The 17654-nt window shown below is 36.2% G+C and overlaps 1 protein-coding gene across 1 annotated transcript; it reads left to right on the forward strand.

The window, feature by feature from the left end:
* Positions 1–1534: 1534 nt before the first annotated feature.
* On the forward strand, positions 1535–17654 carry LOC135692692 (OTU domain-containing protein 5-A). The gene is made up of 9 exons (XM_065210939.2): positions 1535–2112; positions 4696–4789; positions 6752–6816; positions 7537–7693; positions 9005–9162; positions 9996–10058; positions 11385–11510; positions 13844–14117; positions 17239–17654. Exons 1-9 carry the CDS (start codon positions 1699–1701, stop codon positions 17352–17354), a joined length of 1467 nt encoding a protein of 488 aa, XP_065067011.1. The 5' UTR covers positions 1535–1698; the 3' UTR covers positions 17355–17654.

Genomic DNA, 17654 nt, shown 5'->3' on the forward strand with positions numbered 1-17654 from the left:
GCTTTAGACCCCAACCTTTTCATTTCCAACTCTTCTCTCAGGTTGGGGGTCTGGAGCAAAGACTACATCATTCAGGAACGCTATAAAAATGCAATTTAAAGCAAATCAAAAGCGATTGTACTGTTATTGTTTGTATTTTGTTATATTGTGTGTTTATTGTATGAGAACCTTTTGCATATCAAATGTTAATGAAATTTTGCATCAAATTTTCAAACAGGGTGCTTCCCAACAATTTTAGTCCTCATGTTTACCCCCTACATATATAGCCTTTAGAGTACCGCTATTGTTGATAACTGGAAAGCAGCCACGTTATCGGGCGAGCTCGAGCAAGAACCATACCTCATAACTCATAACAGCGAATGACGTGTTTATTTGGAATATATCAATTTGGAATACATTTATAAAAATTGTTTGCTTTTTAAAGCCATTTTAAGGGGGATCCAGGGGGCCATGGCCCCAGGCCCCGCATTTATGGTATCTTTCTACACCTAAGAAAAAGATAGTAATTGTTAAGAACAAAGGAACCGCAGATTTTTTTGGCCCCGGGCCCGGCAGTCCCTAAAACCGCCACTGGCTAAAAGCTTTTCCGTCTGACGCTCCTCGCAGCATAATACGTCAGAATAAGGGTCTTGTTAAATGCTTTTTGCCAATATGTTATAAAATGTTTGCTTTTTTCAAAACCATTTTCAAGTTCTGTTCCGCCAAAAACTGTTCACAGAGCTATGAGTTAAGAAGAGAACACTTCAACTGCAAAATTTTAAAAGAAATTTCGAGGTTTCTGTAGCCACTCGACTAAAAATTCTTCGAAAGATATCTCACGAGTTAGGATTTTTTCAAAAAATAAGCAAGGCAAAGCATGCTGACGAGAAGGTGTTGCGTCGCCATCTTGATGCATCATTTATCAATATAATTCGAGAAGCTACTTCAAAATTTTCAAGCAAAAACTCTCACACGTTTCCAATTTTTTTGCTCTTACACTGGCTGAGAATTACATGCTTAAAAACTTTTAAATCACTTTTCAAATTTCCTTTGTCAATTGGGTAACTTTCTGAGGTTTGATCGTGCATGTCTCCTTGGTGTCTCCATGGGGCCTTTTGCAAAAAATGGCAACCAAAATGTTCCAGCTCAGCAACCTTAATACTAGCACCCTGCATTACAAATGAAGTGCCTCTGTTCTATTAATTTAGCAAGTGCTGGAACTATTTGGAATTAGTAAGTTATGGAACAATTTAGCTGATTTTTTAATACATCTTCCGAACTGTTACTAAGATTTTGCAAAAAATCGTACTTAAAGAAAAATTGGAGAGATTTGAATAGTTTTAGGATCACATAAAGATTTCCAGGGATTTTAGGATTTTTAAAGGATTTCTTGTGATATTGCGGATTTTTTTCGGATTTTCAGATGGGGTGTATGGGATTATTTGAAGTGAAATGCCCTCGGCCATCACGTTCTCTCAATTTTCAACTCAGGTAGTTGTCAATAGAAATGAGGTTCTCGCGAAAGTGAGACATGAATCTACACGCGCATGCGTAGAGCATTCCGCGCAACATTATTTGACAACAAAGTGGTAGGCCTCAGATAAACTGGATGTTGAATTTTAAAATTGTTACGCTATATTGGATAGTTTTAAACTGCATTGAGGTATTAAGTAGTTATTAAAACGTCAAAATTGCTTCTGCACAATAAGAATTGGCAGGATGACTATTCTACCAAAGAAGAAAGCACAGGATGGGAAAGCTAGCGATCCAGATTTCGAGGAAGGTAGAAGCAGGTCAAGTAGGATCCGTACCAACCGGGAGCGTTCCCGTCCAAGTTCCAGCGAAGTAAGTGTTAGTGCAGATTGCTCGGCGACCGCTTCAATCAATGCATCAACATCCAGATTTGAATACAGTAGTGAACTTGAAAAACTAGAAAGTATAGACTGTAGCTCTGTGCCCTACAAACGAACAAGGCACCGGCCAGCAGGCTCAAGCTCCGGAAAGCTAACAATGTCCGGATCAGAAGCTGGAAGAGGAACGAGAGGAAGACATAGCGATAATAACGATAACGAAGAAGGTTATAACAGCTCAGACGAACACGGAGCTTCTGAAGCAGATCCAGACATAGCTAAGGTATTGCTTGTTCAAATGTATTTTGATCTAAAATTAGGTTATCAAATCTTTACTTTAGAATCGGATGAAATGATTGTGTACCTGCATCATATTAGCAAAAAGCGATAGAGCACTGAAGAAATTGCTTATTCTGAGAAGACTTTTTGCCAAAATTTAGATCAATATTTGGTTCAAGGAATGATTCCCCAATCACATTTCATTTGACCCGGTTTCAAACTTAAAGTAAGTTTTAAGCTAAAGTTTGATTAGTCTATTTGCAATTGAGTTCACAAAAAGACTGAATAAAATGCCCTGTAAAATGATTTTATGATATTTTTGCAAGTTCAAATAAAATCATTGTGACCCAAGAACAAAGCATTTCATGTTTTAGCCATAATCTTTATTTGTCATCTAGACAAGTGCCAATCTGCAGTGCATGGCAGAAGCAGTTGAGGTCAGTGTTGCACACCAAGTTTGCTATAGCACCATTATGAAAACCTTCTTTTGGCATGCCATATGAAAGTAGAAGGGAGTTTTTGTGTGAGAAAAAACATGCTTGAAATAACTGTGCATATGCTGGATCAAAAACTACCATACTCGGCAGTGTAGAGTTGTTTTCCATAACCTGGAAACGGGTCTGAATTTCAACACCAACTGATTTTGATTATAGACCTCAGGTAAAGCAAGTTTATAGGTTATAGATAAGTGTAATGAGAATTGCGCATTGTTGTTTGATTTTTTGATGCTGTTCGTACACTAATAAAACCATCCACCGCCTAACATGTCATTTCCAACTAGTACTGTGTCTTATTTTATGTGCAGAGAACACAGAGCTGGTGAGAGAGACAGTATGTGGCCTGTATAGCTCTAATCTGAACTTAACCCTTAACTAGAATTGCTTAAAAATTAACATACTTATATACAGAAATGAATATCTAAAATTAACACAATTGCTGTGAGAAAAACAAAAGATAGAAAGAAGAGTAAAGGTGATGAGTAAATTGAAAGGCATAGCAAAGATTAAGTAAACAATACAGATTAGCAAATGCTTGAAATGAGAGTGACATAGAAGATGCCTGTGCTGCAATGTGAGAATGTGATGGAATGAATGGGAAGGAAAAATTAATCTAAAGAGGCCCAAGTAGAGTCACTACAATGGTATGCAAAGGGAACGGTTTAACCTAGAAAATAATTTGTGAAGCTGGCTAGAAATAAATAAAAGAGATGTTTGTTTGAAAGAAAACATGAAGGGAATCATGTCTGAATTGCATACGAGATGCTCCCCAGAACTGCAAGCTGGAATAGATTTATTTCCAATATCAATATGTATATAGATGACATGTTAAATGTGAATCTTCTGGTTTATTTTTCCCATATGAGTATCCTTTGCACTGTTAGAAACTTTCATATTTTATATATAAGGTGAAGACCTGTCAAGTTGTTTTGAAAAGAAGGGAATGCACATAAGTTTTAGGCAGGCTTCTTCACCCATTTGTTTCCTGTAGGGTGGTGGATACAATAATGGATAGAAAGAATAGATTTAGCGTTGCTTTAGCGATTGATACTAGTATTTTGGCTCAGAGAGGCCATCATCAGGAGCCATCAATTATTTGCTGTTAAATAAACAGAACCTCTACCCGTCTTTTCATATCAAAAGAAATATGAAAGCCATCTAGGTCTTCTGAAACATTTAATACTTTGCCTGCATGGTTCTGTTTTCATTTTCCTTTGCTTTCATTTTGTTGTGTTCTCATTTTGATCAGTTTACCAAAAAGCATTTGTTCATAGTAATCTACAATTCTTACTTAAAGCTGCAAAGCTGATAGGTGTTCACATTTTTCTGCTAAAAAATGATGTATTACCACCTGTTTGTTTATTGAATTTTTTGTTTTGACCTGTTTTCATTTTGTTCCATTGTCCAACTGCATTTTGAAATGTATCAGTTAACATGGACCTGAATCAGACTGACTCATTTTGATCTGTTTTCATATAAAAACAGAGAGTTGAGTGAATAGGGCCTAAATTTGTGGGTCTGATACACATTAGTATTAAAAAGTTGATTTATATAAGCATTGCAATTCTCACAATAAAACAAATTTAAAGGTTTCTGCTCTATGAATTTCCAGTCAGCTCTTTACATGAACTTTACTAGAATTCTCAGCAGTTTCTTTTTTTGAAGAAAACTCTGAGATATCGGCAGAAAGTTGAATCTTGATAAGCAAGTTTCTCTGACTATCCATGAACCTGATTATTCAGAAACATTTGTTAAGGGCTATAATTCTTAATGCAAGACTATGTTGTTAATACAGGTTAGCAAGTAATGAAAATTATTGCTTACTGGTCTGTCATAAAGTGTTTGATGCTGTATAAGCAGAGCTGTATGTGTTATTAGGTTATAGGACAGGGCAGTTCCAAGCTGCTGCTTCCAGTTTCATACTTAATTCAATAATCAGTCAACTGTTCTATTGTAGGGTAGCAGGTAAATTTTTTTAAGAAATTTGAGTTGATGCCACCTGAGTATTGCTTTATTTATGAGTGCTCTTCCTGAATTTGTCTTTGTTCATTCAGGCTCTATCTACAGTAATAGCATTATTTTACTTTCAGAAAGAAGAAATATTTGAAAGAGAACTTAAGGAAAGAAGAGGGTTTGTTATTAAAAAGATGGTACCAGACGGTGCATGTCTGTTCAGAGCTGTGGGTAAGAAATCTTGTGATTCTCTTCTGTATTGATTCATTTTAACTGGAATCTCTAAAAATATTTAGTATTGTCTTCAAAGTTGCAAGGTCTCTGTTTTTTGCCATAGTTTGAGATGTATCACATTTTGTAAGCGAAGGTGTTGCTTCTGTAAATCACAAATATTTGCTGCAATGTATGCAAAGATATGCTGCAATAGGCAAAACAAAAGGTCACTTAATGTCAATAGTTTTCACAGGTATTCATTCATTCCTATGTATTGTTAGGTATATATTTTTAAAAAACTTCAAAAATAATGTTTGCACTTTTTAAAGATAAAGTGTAGAAGATCTTCCGTCAGTGTAAAATTCATGTCTAAGACTTGCCAATCATACACTCTTGACAATATCATTTTTGTTTGGTAGTTCTCATCATCCCACTTTCATTGTTGATAAGGAGGTCTGTTTATAAAATGTGTGGCCTGTCCCTGTGGCTAAGCTTATTCAAATGCTATATGAAAATAGCAAAGTCCCTCAGTTTTTGATGCCTCTGCAAGGTCCCAGTCACACTTTTAAATCAACACTTGCTCTTTTGTTAATCCAATCAGTTCTCCATAAACTCTTCTTGTTAATAAATATCCTTATTAACAATATGCATGCAAAGTGCTGCGAATGCATCTTGTTTTTTAGCCAAACAATTTAATTCAACTTTGTTTTAGGTTTTCAAAATTATCCTTTTTGGTGTGCATAATTTGTAATGGAATTGTTATTTTAATTTCCCTTTCATTTTACTCTAATTTCCAAATTCACAATGTGAATTTTAGACCAAACCAGAAAAGTTTCAATTCATTTTCATATGCAAAGAAAACATTGTTTATGTGGCCTTAGTGGGTGGGTCTTGCGAAAATTTCTTATGCTTTTACTTCATGTGTAATTATTCACAGTTTGTAAGCAAGGCATTTGAGATAAAGGATAGTGTTAGTATAAAAAACAATGCTGTTAAATTTTAATGTTTAAAAATTCTTCAGAGCTTTTTTTTCAACTTGACCCATCATTGGGCAGATCTCTATTGTTGGAAAGCAATGTCCCTTGCTGGGAAAACTTATTTTTCTTAGGGCATTCATAAGCCCACACAAATGACTTTGTAAGAAAGTACAGATTTGCTTCTCCTTGGAATCATCTTGTTCTACGCACAAAAGTGTTTACAGCTGTCTCTTTGGCACAATTTAATAGACTGGAAAACAAGAATCTTCACCAATAAAAAGTTACAGTTTCAAAAAATATGCCTTCAGCTTAATACCAATGATCTAAAGACTTTTTTAGACGTTTTTTAAGCCACAAGCCTAAACCATTTATCCTTGATTTTTAGCCAAACCTGCTGAAACCGGTCACTTGACCCAGTAAATTTTTGCTTGCCACAAATGTTATGTTTCCTTCCCAGTACTTATTTTAATTCATGCTGTCCTTCAGAAGAATTTTCTACACCACCCAGTCACCAAAAGTGGATTCCATTTTCTAACCAGGATTCCTTACCCTAGATTTTCAAAGTTTCCCCGATTTGATAGTTTTTTCCATTCAGCTTTACTTAAGATGTTTGGTTTTTTTTAATTTGCCCTTACATTAACTTTCTTCATATACGCTAAGGATAAAACCATGTTCAAACATGTTGAGCTGCAATCTGCATTTTTTCCAGACAACTTAAATCCTTGACCATGTGTAGAATATCCTGCATTTGTCTAAAGGAGACCCCCTGCTAGCACAACATCCCTACATGTCAGTATTCCTGTGTCTCATTAGGTCAGTGGTTTGAGAAAGAGTTTAAAGTGTAGCCTAAGCTTATTTTGAATCAGGATTTTTGATGACCACCAGCCAAAATTTGTCATGTTTATCCCATCAAGACTTGCCTGTTTTTCTGTTTAAATCTAAGGTTATTTGATGTTAATAATTATGTTCTAACGTTTCCAACTTTGCATCATTCTTGTTGCAGCTGATCAGGTTTATGGTGATCAAGAAATGCATTCAATTGTTCGAAATCATTGCATGGATTATATGGTCAGTTTATCAAACTCTGTTTTTTCAAGGTTTTAGGCTGCAAGATAGTCTCTCTGATGTATAAAATAGCCAGACAGAGAGGATGATTAATTTACCCTTTTTCTGGGGAATGGGGATTGGTGATACATGCATTAGAGCCTTGTAAAATAACCCACCTGAAATTGACCCGTCCCTACCACCAAATGTATGCCGCCCTGTAGGTCGTGTCCTCTAACAAAATTTTCACTGAATGGTTGGAAGGACTGCAAAACACTAAGAAAATATTTGGATATCATTCCGTACTTTGTAAGATTTCAAGAGAAGGTATAAACGTTCTTATCTCTGCTTTATCTACGGACCTCTCTTTGGTAGAAAACAAGTATGTTACTCACGCAAGGGTTGCAAAATTGTTGACCTACCTCCAAACCAACCATTAGCGTCCTCAAGCCTCAGAAATAAAAAGAACCATTAAAAGATTAAAAGATGGGAAACCCCTGGAAATATGAAGCGAATTCCTAAAGGTGTACTGTTATCCGCAAGAAGTGTAGTGCAGCTTTAATGACATCTCAATATACTTTTGCCACGCAGCAACTGAATCTGCATTGAAGAATTGCCGTCTTTTTAGTTAATGAATTAACATTAGAGGAATCATTAAGACACTCTTTCGTCATTCTTTCGAACTCGATAACATATAATTTTGATATTTTTATAATGTATTTGTTTTGATGGTTTCTCTTTCAGATGAAAAATGCAGATTACTTTTCAAAATTTGTAACAGAAGACTTCAACTCTTACATTTGTCGAAAAAAGAATGATTATTGCCATGGCAACAACGTTGAGATGCAAGCTTTGAGTGAAATGTACAATCGGCCAATCGAAGTCTTTGTTTACAGCACTGGTGGGTTTATTTTTTTTGTTATTTCTCTTCACCAATTAGATGCTGAGGAATTTTTCTTTGATCTTTGAAACTCGATGTGAAGGTATTAGTGGTTACTGTTAGTTCTCAAAGACACCCCCACCTTTGAATAAGCCCTTCTCGAATAAGCCCCCAGCCTTAAGGAATTTTTGTGAAGTAACCCCCCCCCACCCTCGAATAATCCCCCATTGCCCCGTCAGCAATAGGGAAGAAAATTTACCTGGTTATAGTTTTGGCTCCTGCTAAATAAGCCCCCGCCTTCGAGTAACCCCCTTCCCCCTTAAATAAGCCCCCAGCCCAAAAAATTTTTTTTGCGTAATATGCCCCTTGGCGCTTATTCAAGGATCAACGCCAAGACAATAAGAGCTTGTTCGTCTATAAGTGGTTTATAATTGTTCAAACTTAACGTTATTTGATGTTACAAAGACAGGGCAGCTCCAAAACTATCAACGCATTTATCATTGTGTTCTTAATCTCATCTCAACTCAAGAATGAATGTTGGGATGAATGGCGAAGATTGCAGTAAACCACTTGTGTGTTGATCAATTAGTCTTAGTAACAATGAAATTATGTTATGGAAACCAAACTCTTACTAGCACTCAAGTTATTGACGTCATGAAAACCTGAAATATTCACGTTTCTTTCGATCCACACGTGGATATAAATTTTCTGCCTAAACGTGGATATCAAGTGTATCGGCTGAAAAGTACTTCAGTATTTTTTGCTTTTTCGTGCAATCTTTGAACATCTGTTCCTTGAATTTTTAACTTTCGTTTCAAAATCATTAAATACTTCTAAAGATCAAAAATTTATTGCAGAGAGCTGATGTTAATTGTGTGATTAACAGATAACTGTTGTTTTGACCTGGCTCATATCTTTTAGAACCAGTATTATATTACATTTATTTAGCAGTGATTAACCTCTTTTCATTTGGCCATACCTCAGCCAATGTTTAACACATTTGACTCATTTCACATCTTTAGTGGTATTTTGTAATGCTTTTTCAGGAACTGTGCTCCATTTTCATCGATTCTATAATTTTATTCTTTTGACGTCAAGTCAGCGCAACTGTCTTGAGAAATTGATTGTGTTTTGTATTTTCATGCAGTACGATATTAGGCCGGGTTTTGATAATAAAATCGCAAAGCATGCTGGTTGCGCAAGAGCCATTAAATACCCACAGTTCAAGCGTGTTGATTCTTTTCTCGCCCTTTTTATTATTGTTGTGAACATAAACTTTGTGTACTATTTTCATTCAAATCATTTGTTTATTGAACAATATCATTGTTTTAGAGCCAATGAATACGTTCTTCTGTCAATCACATGTCAGCACGGATGAGAATCCTCCAATACGATTAAGTTACCATGGCCGTGTTCATTATAACTCGATAATCGATCCATATGCACCGGCTGTTGGCGTGGGCCTCGGATTAGCTGGCTACAAGCCTGGAGTAAGTTGTTGTTTTGATTGAAAGGGAAACGCCCCTTTGAATAGTTTCTGATTTTCATCTTCCTTTCATCAAGCGAATTTCAATATATTAATTATGTTAATTGGATGTTTTTATTGATATTTAATTGCACATTTCAATGAGATACTAATTTAAAATACTATGAATTTATAAACGAGAAAGCGACGAAGTTCTTTGAATGTTTTGTAGCATACAAGCTAAAATGTCTTAGAGAACTAGCGATTATTTCTAAAGTGATTTTCTGTCTGGCCTCTCCCCCGTTCAGCAGTCTTAGCATGTCAGTTTCCCATAAGAAATGCTTAATTTTAAGGGGGACTGATGCAGTATTCAGGGGGCTGATGCAGCTGCTAGTATAGGCTAGAGTAACAGAGGATATGATATTGGTTATGATGATTATGATGTCGTTGATTTCATGTTTATGATTGTTATGAATATCAAAGCAATTCTTATCTTGCTGGCAGTGGCTATGGTGATATGATATAAGTCATTTGTTATTGACTTGTTGATTATCGTTGTTTATTTAACCTAACCTGTGATTTCCCCCAGCATCTGTTACCTTGCCTATCGCTTATAAAATCATCCATCTACCTCGACTTATTCTAGTGCATTCAAGTACAGTACTACACAAACTATTTCCATGAAGTCTTTGTGTATCTTTAATAATTTCAATGTTAAAATCTGTTCTACGTTGTAGGAAGTTTATCTGCAAATGCTAGCATAGCAAACAAATTTAAAGAAGTGTAGTTTAGTTAGGATAAGGGATAAGTTCATGTATATGTTAATTTCCATTAATTATTGATGGTCTTGCTCTCTAGATCACAGACAGGATGCTGCTGAACTCTGTGATTCGCAGTACCGAAAATCAAGCTCTGGAAGAGGTCGGTAGTGTTTTGTTTCCCTCAGTCTCATTCAAAGAGGGTGCATGCGTTTTGTTTTGCGGCAAATGGCTAAACGGATTCTTTCCATATTAAATCTAACCGCTGTCCTGAATAAGAAAATTTAATCATCTTTGTCATCTGTTTCTCGGTTTGACAGAAAGAATTTTTAATGTTTCGAGATTTTTCCCTGATATTTTCAAAAGGACTACAGAATTAAGCAAGGTTTCTGCTATGAATCTACTCTGTCAAAATACTAAGGGTAAAATATACGAGGGTTTTCCTTTAGACTTCGCTAATCTAAGCCAATTTGAATCTTGATCACTCATTATCTTATCATCTGTGAAGTTTCAAGGCTGTGCGAATATACGTCTTCTTGACACTGATTGGTTAAAGCAAGAGCCAATCAAACTACTGTTTTTGGATGTGCAGCATGATAGAAATTCTTTCATTTTCTGTTAATTACCCAACATTTCAATGGCTGACTAAAAAAATTTGGTAACATATTAGATTGGTAAAATGTCTTACAGAAATTTAATGTATATACATATTCAACAGCTTAAAAAATATTCTACCTCAGATTATATTACTCGCTTGATTTTCTTTATTTCCAATAAAGAATTTTTATTACTGATATCAAAGAGTTGATACAATACAACACAATACGATACGATACGATACAATACGATACGTTACGATACGATACGATACGATACGATACGATACAATACAATACAACACAATACGATACGATACCATGCGATACGATACGATACGATACGATACGATACGATACGATACGATACGATACGATACGATACGATACGATACGATACGATACGATACGATACGATACGATACGATACGACAATGAAAGATACATTAAAAGATATATCCCTAAAGGAAAATGGCTTTGCTATTTTTCTGAATCATATTTGCAAAGTTAGGAGCGCTGTTTTCTGAATTTATGTAGTAGTTTTTAACTTTGTATGGATTCAGACATCGTCTGAGAAAATGTCGTATTTTATTAATAAGTAAAGATCTTTTGTAACTGGTTAAGCATAATCTCTCTTACTTCGGTCTTGCCCACACTGATGCTTTTTGCACAAAACGGCATGCACTTTTATTTTTTTGGCTTTGCGTTCACACCAAAATGATGAAAAAGAGTTGTTTATAGTTATAATAGAAAGACGGGGGCATCCAAAAATGCATTAATCACAAGCCTTACTTGACAAAAATACGGAATTTTGAAAACGCAGAATTTTGAAAATGCATTTTTGTGGACAGGGTTGTGGACGCTCTTTTTCATCTGTTTGATTTCTTCCAAAGGCAATGCTTGAAGATAAACTGAAAGCCACTGATTGGGAAACGACTGATGAAACGATGACGGAAATTGTCGCACGTGAATCTTATTTACAATGGTTGAAAGAAAACCAAAGAAAACATCGATCACAGGTATGGTTTATAAGGCAAATTTTGTCATGTTTGCTTTGTCGTGAGTTTTGTAATAGCAGAATGCGTTGCTCACATATAAGGCCAGTTTATACTCTAAATTGTTTTACTAGGATTTCGGACGTTTATTAACTGGTTTTTATACCGTAGCTGCTCAGGCACTGTACACACTTCAAGTGAATACAGTATGATATCATACTACATTTTACTTGCATAAATGGAGACCCTAAGTATTAGACTTGCGTGACAAAAGTTAGAACGATGAATTCGACGTGGAAAGAAAGTTGGACCGTGTTAACGCATGAAACCAATATGATTCGGATACAAATCGGAAAGGAGGCTATTCTATTTTCAAAGTACTGGCCTCCTTGTCGATTGCTATCGGAACCAAAACAGGTTCAGCCGTCTACAAAACACCGTTCTTTTTTGTGCATATGGTTAGTAGCGTCTTGATTTCATAGTTTATTCAATGACGTCACTTTTTACAAAAGACAAATACGATATAGTTTCATATTGGCATCGTGTTAATGGAACCATAGTGCCATATGGACGCCATCGCCCGATTATCATTTTAGTCATCACAGTTGCAAGTTGAGCCAGTGGCGGCTTGCAGCGGTACTAGTGGTACCAGTCTAGTACCACTTTATTTTGAAAGCTCGAATTATTTTTGCATTGTATGATTTTCCTTTTTTTTAAGATAATTGAATAAAGGGAAGAGCAGCGGAATACACTATATCTTAATTCTGATCCTCCTATCTTAATTCTTATTGAAAGATTGGCATTGAATAAGCCCTTTATGTACACCACGGTACTAGACTTCATTCATGATCCAGTACTTCAGAAGTCTGTCCCGTTGTCATTTGTGACTCAACGTGACGTAAAACCGTTTGTCTTTCGACAATCCAACAATGAAAAAATCGTTCGCAGTACTAGATTCCGCTTTCTAGTGATAAAATGCTGCGAGGCCATTCAACCCCTGCAGCTGGCAATATCACATAACGTCAAACAAACCGAGGTATTATATGAAAACATCTGACCCACCATTAAAAGCTTATTTGGCCATATTAGCTATATATCAAAATTTTCCAGGGACCACGCCCATGCCCCGCTCTTTCTCTAGCTGGCTCGCTCTGCTAAAAAAAAATTTTTGCTTTCCTAGTACCATCTTATTTTCGTGCTAGCCGCCACTGGTTGAGACCCCATTGTTTGACATCTTTATCTGTAACGATAACTACTCACTAGTGGCCAGTTTCACTGTGTGTTTCACAGAGCTGTGCTAGCGTGACTTATAAAGCAAAAAGTCTCCAAGCTGTATCTCTCTGAGCCAAGAAAAGGGTAACGGCTGCGTGATGGGTAATGGAATGAAGACCTTTGTGCATGCTGAAAGACTTTTGAAGGCCATGCACTTAAAGATTTGCTTTGAATATTTCATTTTTATAATAAAAACCTTTATTTACCTAGGCCTTTCCATGTCTGAATTGGTTTAAGGAATCGTTAAAGAAAGGGTCATTCAGGATTCATTTATCAGTATCTAAAGGCCTGAGAAACAAAAAGTTTAAATAAAGTTACTCCAAATGTTTACAGACAGAAAGATTTCACAAAAGCATGATTTTCAAAAAGCACATACCATTTGTACCCTGTTCACCTTTTCACCCCTACAAACCTTAGTGTTAATCGTGAAATTGTTAGGAGCCATATATTCAATATGTTCGCATTTAAGGAGCCCAGAAGTTTCACTTGAAAAGTTTTCTGAAATTAGTATAGAAATTGTGTCAACTGAGATGCTTCAATGCCAATTCATAGAGTCAAGCAAAATACTTTTGATCTTTACAGCTTGAGGTCATAGTGTGACTCCATTTATGCCTCCCTTTATCCTGTATGCCTTAGATGAAGCTTGACTGCTAATTGTTATGTCTTTTGATGAAACTGAAAAGGATGATGAATGGAAAATGGAATCTGAAACGAGTATTTGATAGTCATTTTGGTTTTTAACAATTGTAATTTGTCGATAACTTTTCGATATCCCTGAACCTTGTTTATTTATACTATAGTTTCTAGATAGGTGTTATTTATCCATAGATACTAAGTTTTGCAAGTCCTTACGGAAGCGGAATTTTTTAATTTTTACCTCTTCAACCCTATTCTTGACACTCATGAGAACAACCTCGTGTGTGCATGCTAACATTTACCCAGAAACAATTTCACCCCTGCAGTTTTACTCTAGAAAGTTTCCTTGTTGGAAAACATCTGGTTTTTAGTGTTTGTTCGCACAAGGGTCGTTTTTTTTGGTTTTGAACCGGATTTTTTCGCCTGAAACCGGAACGTTGTCTATCTAGGCCGCCTCTGCAGAAAGTTCGTCCGCGTCAAGCTCACAAAGCAGGCGATCTCCTCCGCATGATCAACCGTCTCCTCGACCATGTGCATCAGGGTATTCCCCACGATCTCCACGTTCAAGTAAACCTACAAGTCCACGTCAGCATTCGCCAGGGTCGTCGCCAAAGCGCCCAGATGAGCAGAGTGCAAATAACAGATGCTCCCCCGCACGAAAGCAAGAAGTAGAGAACTGTGTTGGCGCAACTGGTTGGAGCGGCAGTTATCCACCAAACCACGGTAAGCTTTTTGATTTGTTATATTTTGAAAGTCTATAACAGAAAGTTTGAAGTTTGGATTGCAATCTTTATCAATGTTTCTATTTTATCGGAGAGTGGCTTGTTTATGGGAAATGAATCTATGGCGATCTATTTCTACCTAAAGGAGAAGTTCATTGGAAATAAATCAAATATTAGGTAAACATGAAGAAAGGTGAAGAGTCCAAAATATTCTACTTTAAAACTTCAAAGAGATAGCTTAGAAAAGCACAATCAATTTCTACCCATGTTAGTAATTTAGTTTTGTGAAAATCCTTTGCAAATTTTTGTCACTAGCAAAATTTTAGACGTAAGATAACCAGCTTTGGAAAGGATTGTATTGTAGTGATTGTAGAATATTTAATGTTAGTTTCTACAATAGTGATATACACTAATTAAAACTAACATTAAGCAATTTCAAGGATTGCATAAGACAGTTCATTTACTGCAAAATGAGCATGTGTGCTTGTTTTCAAGGATACTTGCATTTCAAAAAATCTTGACAATTTTCATTCACGTTGATTACACTCACTTTTTATAAGAACAATTTTATAAGAACACGAGCCTTGAAATTGGTCAAAAGTTAAAAACAAATTAAGAACAAGCTGAGGCTGAGCTACTATAAAATGTTACCTCAAAAACAAGTATTTTTAGGCATGCGTGGGTGCTTTTTCGGTGGATATTCAAACTTGTTGGCAAATGAATATTGTTTCATTCATTTTGTCGGCAAATGAAACCTGAACACCTTCATAGAGCGAAAAAGTTAGCAATAGCACTGCTTAAGGCCGGTTTACACGACCATATTCAGGTCACATTTGCATCACATATTTTATGTGATCACAGAATGTGATCGTGTAAACGACCTTACAAGTTGCTTGAAGTTGCACGAAGCAGCAAGAATTAATCCTTTTTAATTGCCTGTTAATTCGATGTCACAGATTTTTCATTTGACTAGCGATCAAATGGAAAGTCTGTGATGCAATTTTTTCAAAGAAACCGACAAGTCTTTGCTGTCCTGGGTAGATCGGGAACTATTTCGAGTTCATTTGTATCGACGTATTTGAGGATAGTGACCTACGTTTCTAGAAAGATGGGCAACATTGACGTGGAATTAATTCCTGATACGCAATCAGAAGACTACGAAGAGCCTGCATTCTCATTTCAGGCCATTAAATCAGCTGCAGGCAAACCGTATCAAAGCAGAAGGAAAGTTAAGAAATTCGAATGGAAAGACAAAATTGTCGACTTGGTTATTGACCTGTGGCAAAATCAGCCATTGTGATTTGAATTTGAATTTTAGGGTGCCCGTGAATTTTTGCGACGATACCCTTGAGATCAGTTCAAAATACATTTGAGAATATCCCCCCCCCCCCCCCCCGCTACGCTTCCTCGCTCTCGACTTCCATTGACAACAAATGAAACGTAAAAATTGAAGGAAGGCAGATCACTGATAAAATGCGCGCCAAACAGTTCCCGATCTACCCAGGACAGCAAAGACTTGTCGGTGCCTTTCAAAAAATTGCATCACAGACATTTCCATTTGATCGCTGGTCAAATGAAAAATCTGTGACATCGAATTAACAGGCAATTAAAAAGGATTAATTCTTGCTGCTTCGTACAACTTCAAGCAGCTTGTAAGGTCGTTTACACGATCACATTCTGTGATCACATAAAATATGTGATGCAAATGTGACCTGAATATGATCGTGTAAACCGGCCTTTAGACAGGGTTACACGATCACTTTTTACCATCACTTTTTCCGATATTGAACCAACATGCTGAAAATTGATAATGTAACATACTAAAATTGTCTATTTTAGCTGCAGAATGTAATGCGCTTATCAGGTGTCAATCCTCTATCATTGGAAATTTTATTCTGAACGAAAGCAGAGTAAAATCAAGTTCGTCACTTTTTTTCAAAGGCGCCGACAAATTCTTACGTCACATAATGTTTTGATTAGAGGGGAACGGCCTAGAGTTTCGAGAAGAGAAGAAAAAGACGTGAATTGTGCTCAGAAACATGATTATTAGCAGAAAACGAATATGAAAAATGATTTGGAGTAAATCGAAGAGCAGCATATTACAGAAAAATAAATACAATGTGATATAATACACTCATTTTTTATATAATATAAGCACCTTTTTGCGTTCAGTTGGCTCAGACACCAACCGGATATATTGTGGTTATTTCTGTCAATTAAGTGGTAAGAATGCATCCTGTTTCAGCAGGTGAAAAAAACCAATAAAATAAATGGCTATATTCTCACCTCAAAGATCATCAGTGAAACTTAGCCGCTGAGCCACTCCCTCCAACCCCAGGCAGTTGTTGTACTACACTCTTTTTTATAAGAACAATTTTATAAGAACACGAGCCTCAAAACTGGTCAAAAGTTAAAAACAAATTAAGAACAAGCTGAGGCTGAGCTTCTGCAAAATGCAATTTTGAACAACGCTTTTTCTCAAAATCGAGGATTTTTAGCAATGTGTGGGTGCTTTTTCGGTGAATATTCAAATTTGTCAGCAAATTAAGCCTGTCTCACTCACTTTGTTGGCAAATGAGGCCTGAACACCTCCTTAGAGCGAAAAAGCTAGCAATAGCACTGCTTGCACCCTCTTAATTTAAGAACAAATTAAGAACAATCCAGCCTCAGATTTTCGAAAAAATTGAGAACAGTCAGCCTGAACTTAAATTTAATGGTTCTTATAAAGAAAAGAGTGTACCTTCAAATTCAACAAAATGCAACACGCCATATACACCTCCGAAGGAACAGCATGCCATCTTGGGGTGCTTTATCAATGAATTTTCAAACTTGTGGGTAAATAAAAAATACCTCACTCACTTTTTTGGCCAGTGAGGCCTGAACACGCCCCCCTCCCCTCCCCCTAGAGAAGAAGCCTAGATTGCGATTGCACTGCTTATCCGTTAATAATTTAAGAACAAATTAAAAACAATCCAGCCTCAAAACTTTGAAAAAATTATTAACAGCTAGCCTGAACTTCAATTTTCTGGTCGTCATAAAAAAGTGTACTTCACTTGATGTTCCTAAGAAGGTTGTTGAGACCAGTGAACTTTTTACAGGAAACTTCAATTGTTATTTTTCAGATTTTAACGAATGGGATGACGATCAAATTATCGCTGCAGTGTTGGCGAAATCGCAGAAAGAATACTATGAACAACTCTCGAATTCCGGCGGACATAGAAACAGCGACAAGAGTTGAACGACTTCCACAAATTTAGGCCGCTTTGTTGTTGTCAGTGATTGTCACGTGTAAGTGTTCTTATATGGCAAGAGTATAGCTAGGCAATTGTATATAGATTAAACTTGAATCTTCATATTCTCTCAGATTATTTGAAATACAAATCCAAATGTATCACCAATGAACAGTTGTATTATCCATAATGGTTTTTTAATGGATTAGGAATGTACTGTGTTTGTTTTCAGTCAAAATACTATCGTCTAAAATTTGTTGTTTTGTAAATTAAAGTTGTGTTTAATTAAATTTCACAGTAGAATATAA

The sequence above is a fragment of the Rhopilema esculentum genome, chromosome 3 (assembly GCF_057945365.1).
Source record: "Rhopilema esculentum isolate cy_ngs chromosome 3, ASM5794536v1, whole genome shotgun sequence".
In the NCBI taxonomy this organism is placed as follows: Eukaryota; Metazoa; Cnidaria; class Scyphozoa; order Rhizostomeae; family Rhizostomatidae; genus Rhopilema; species Rhopilema esculentum.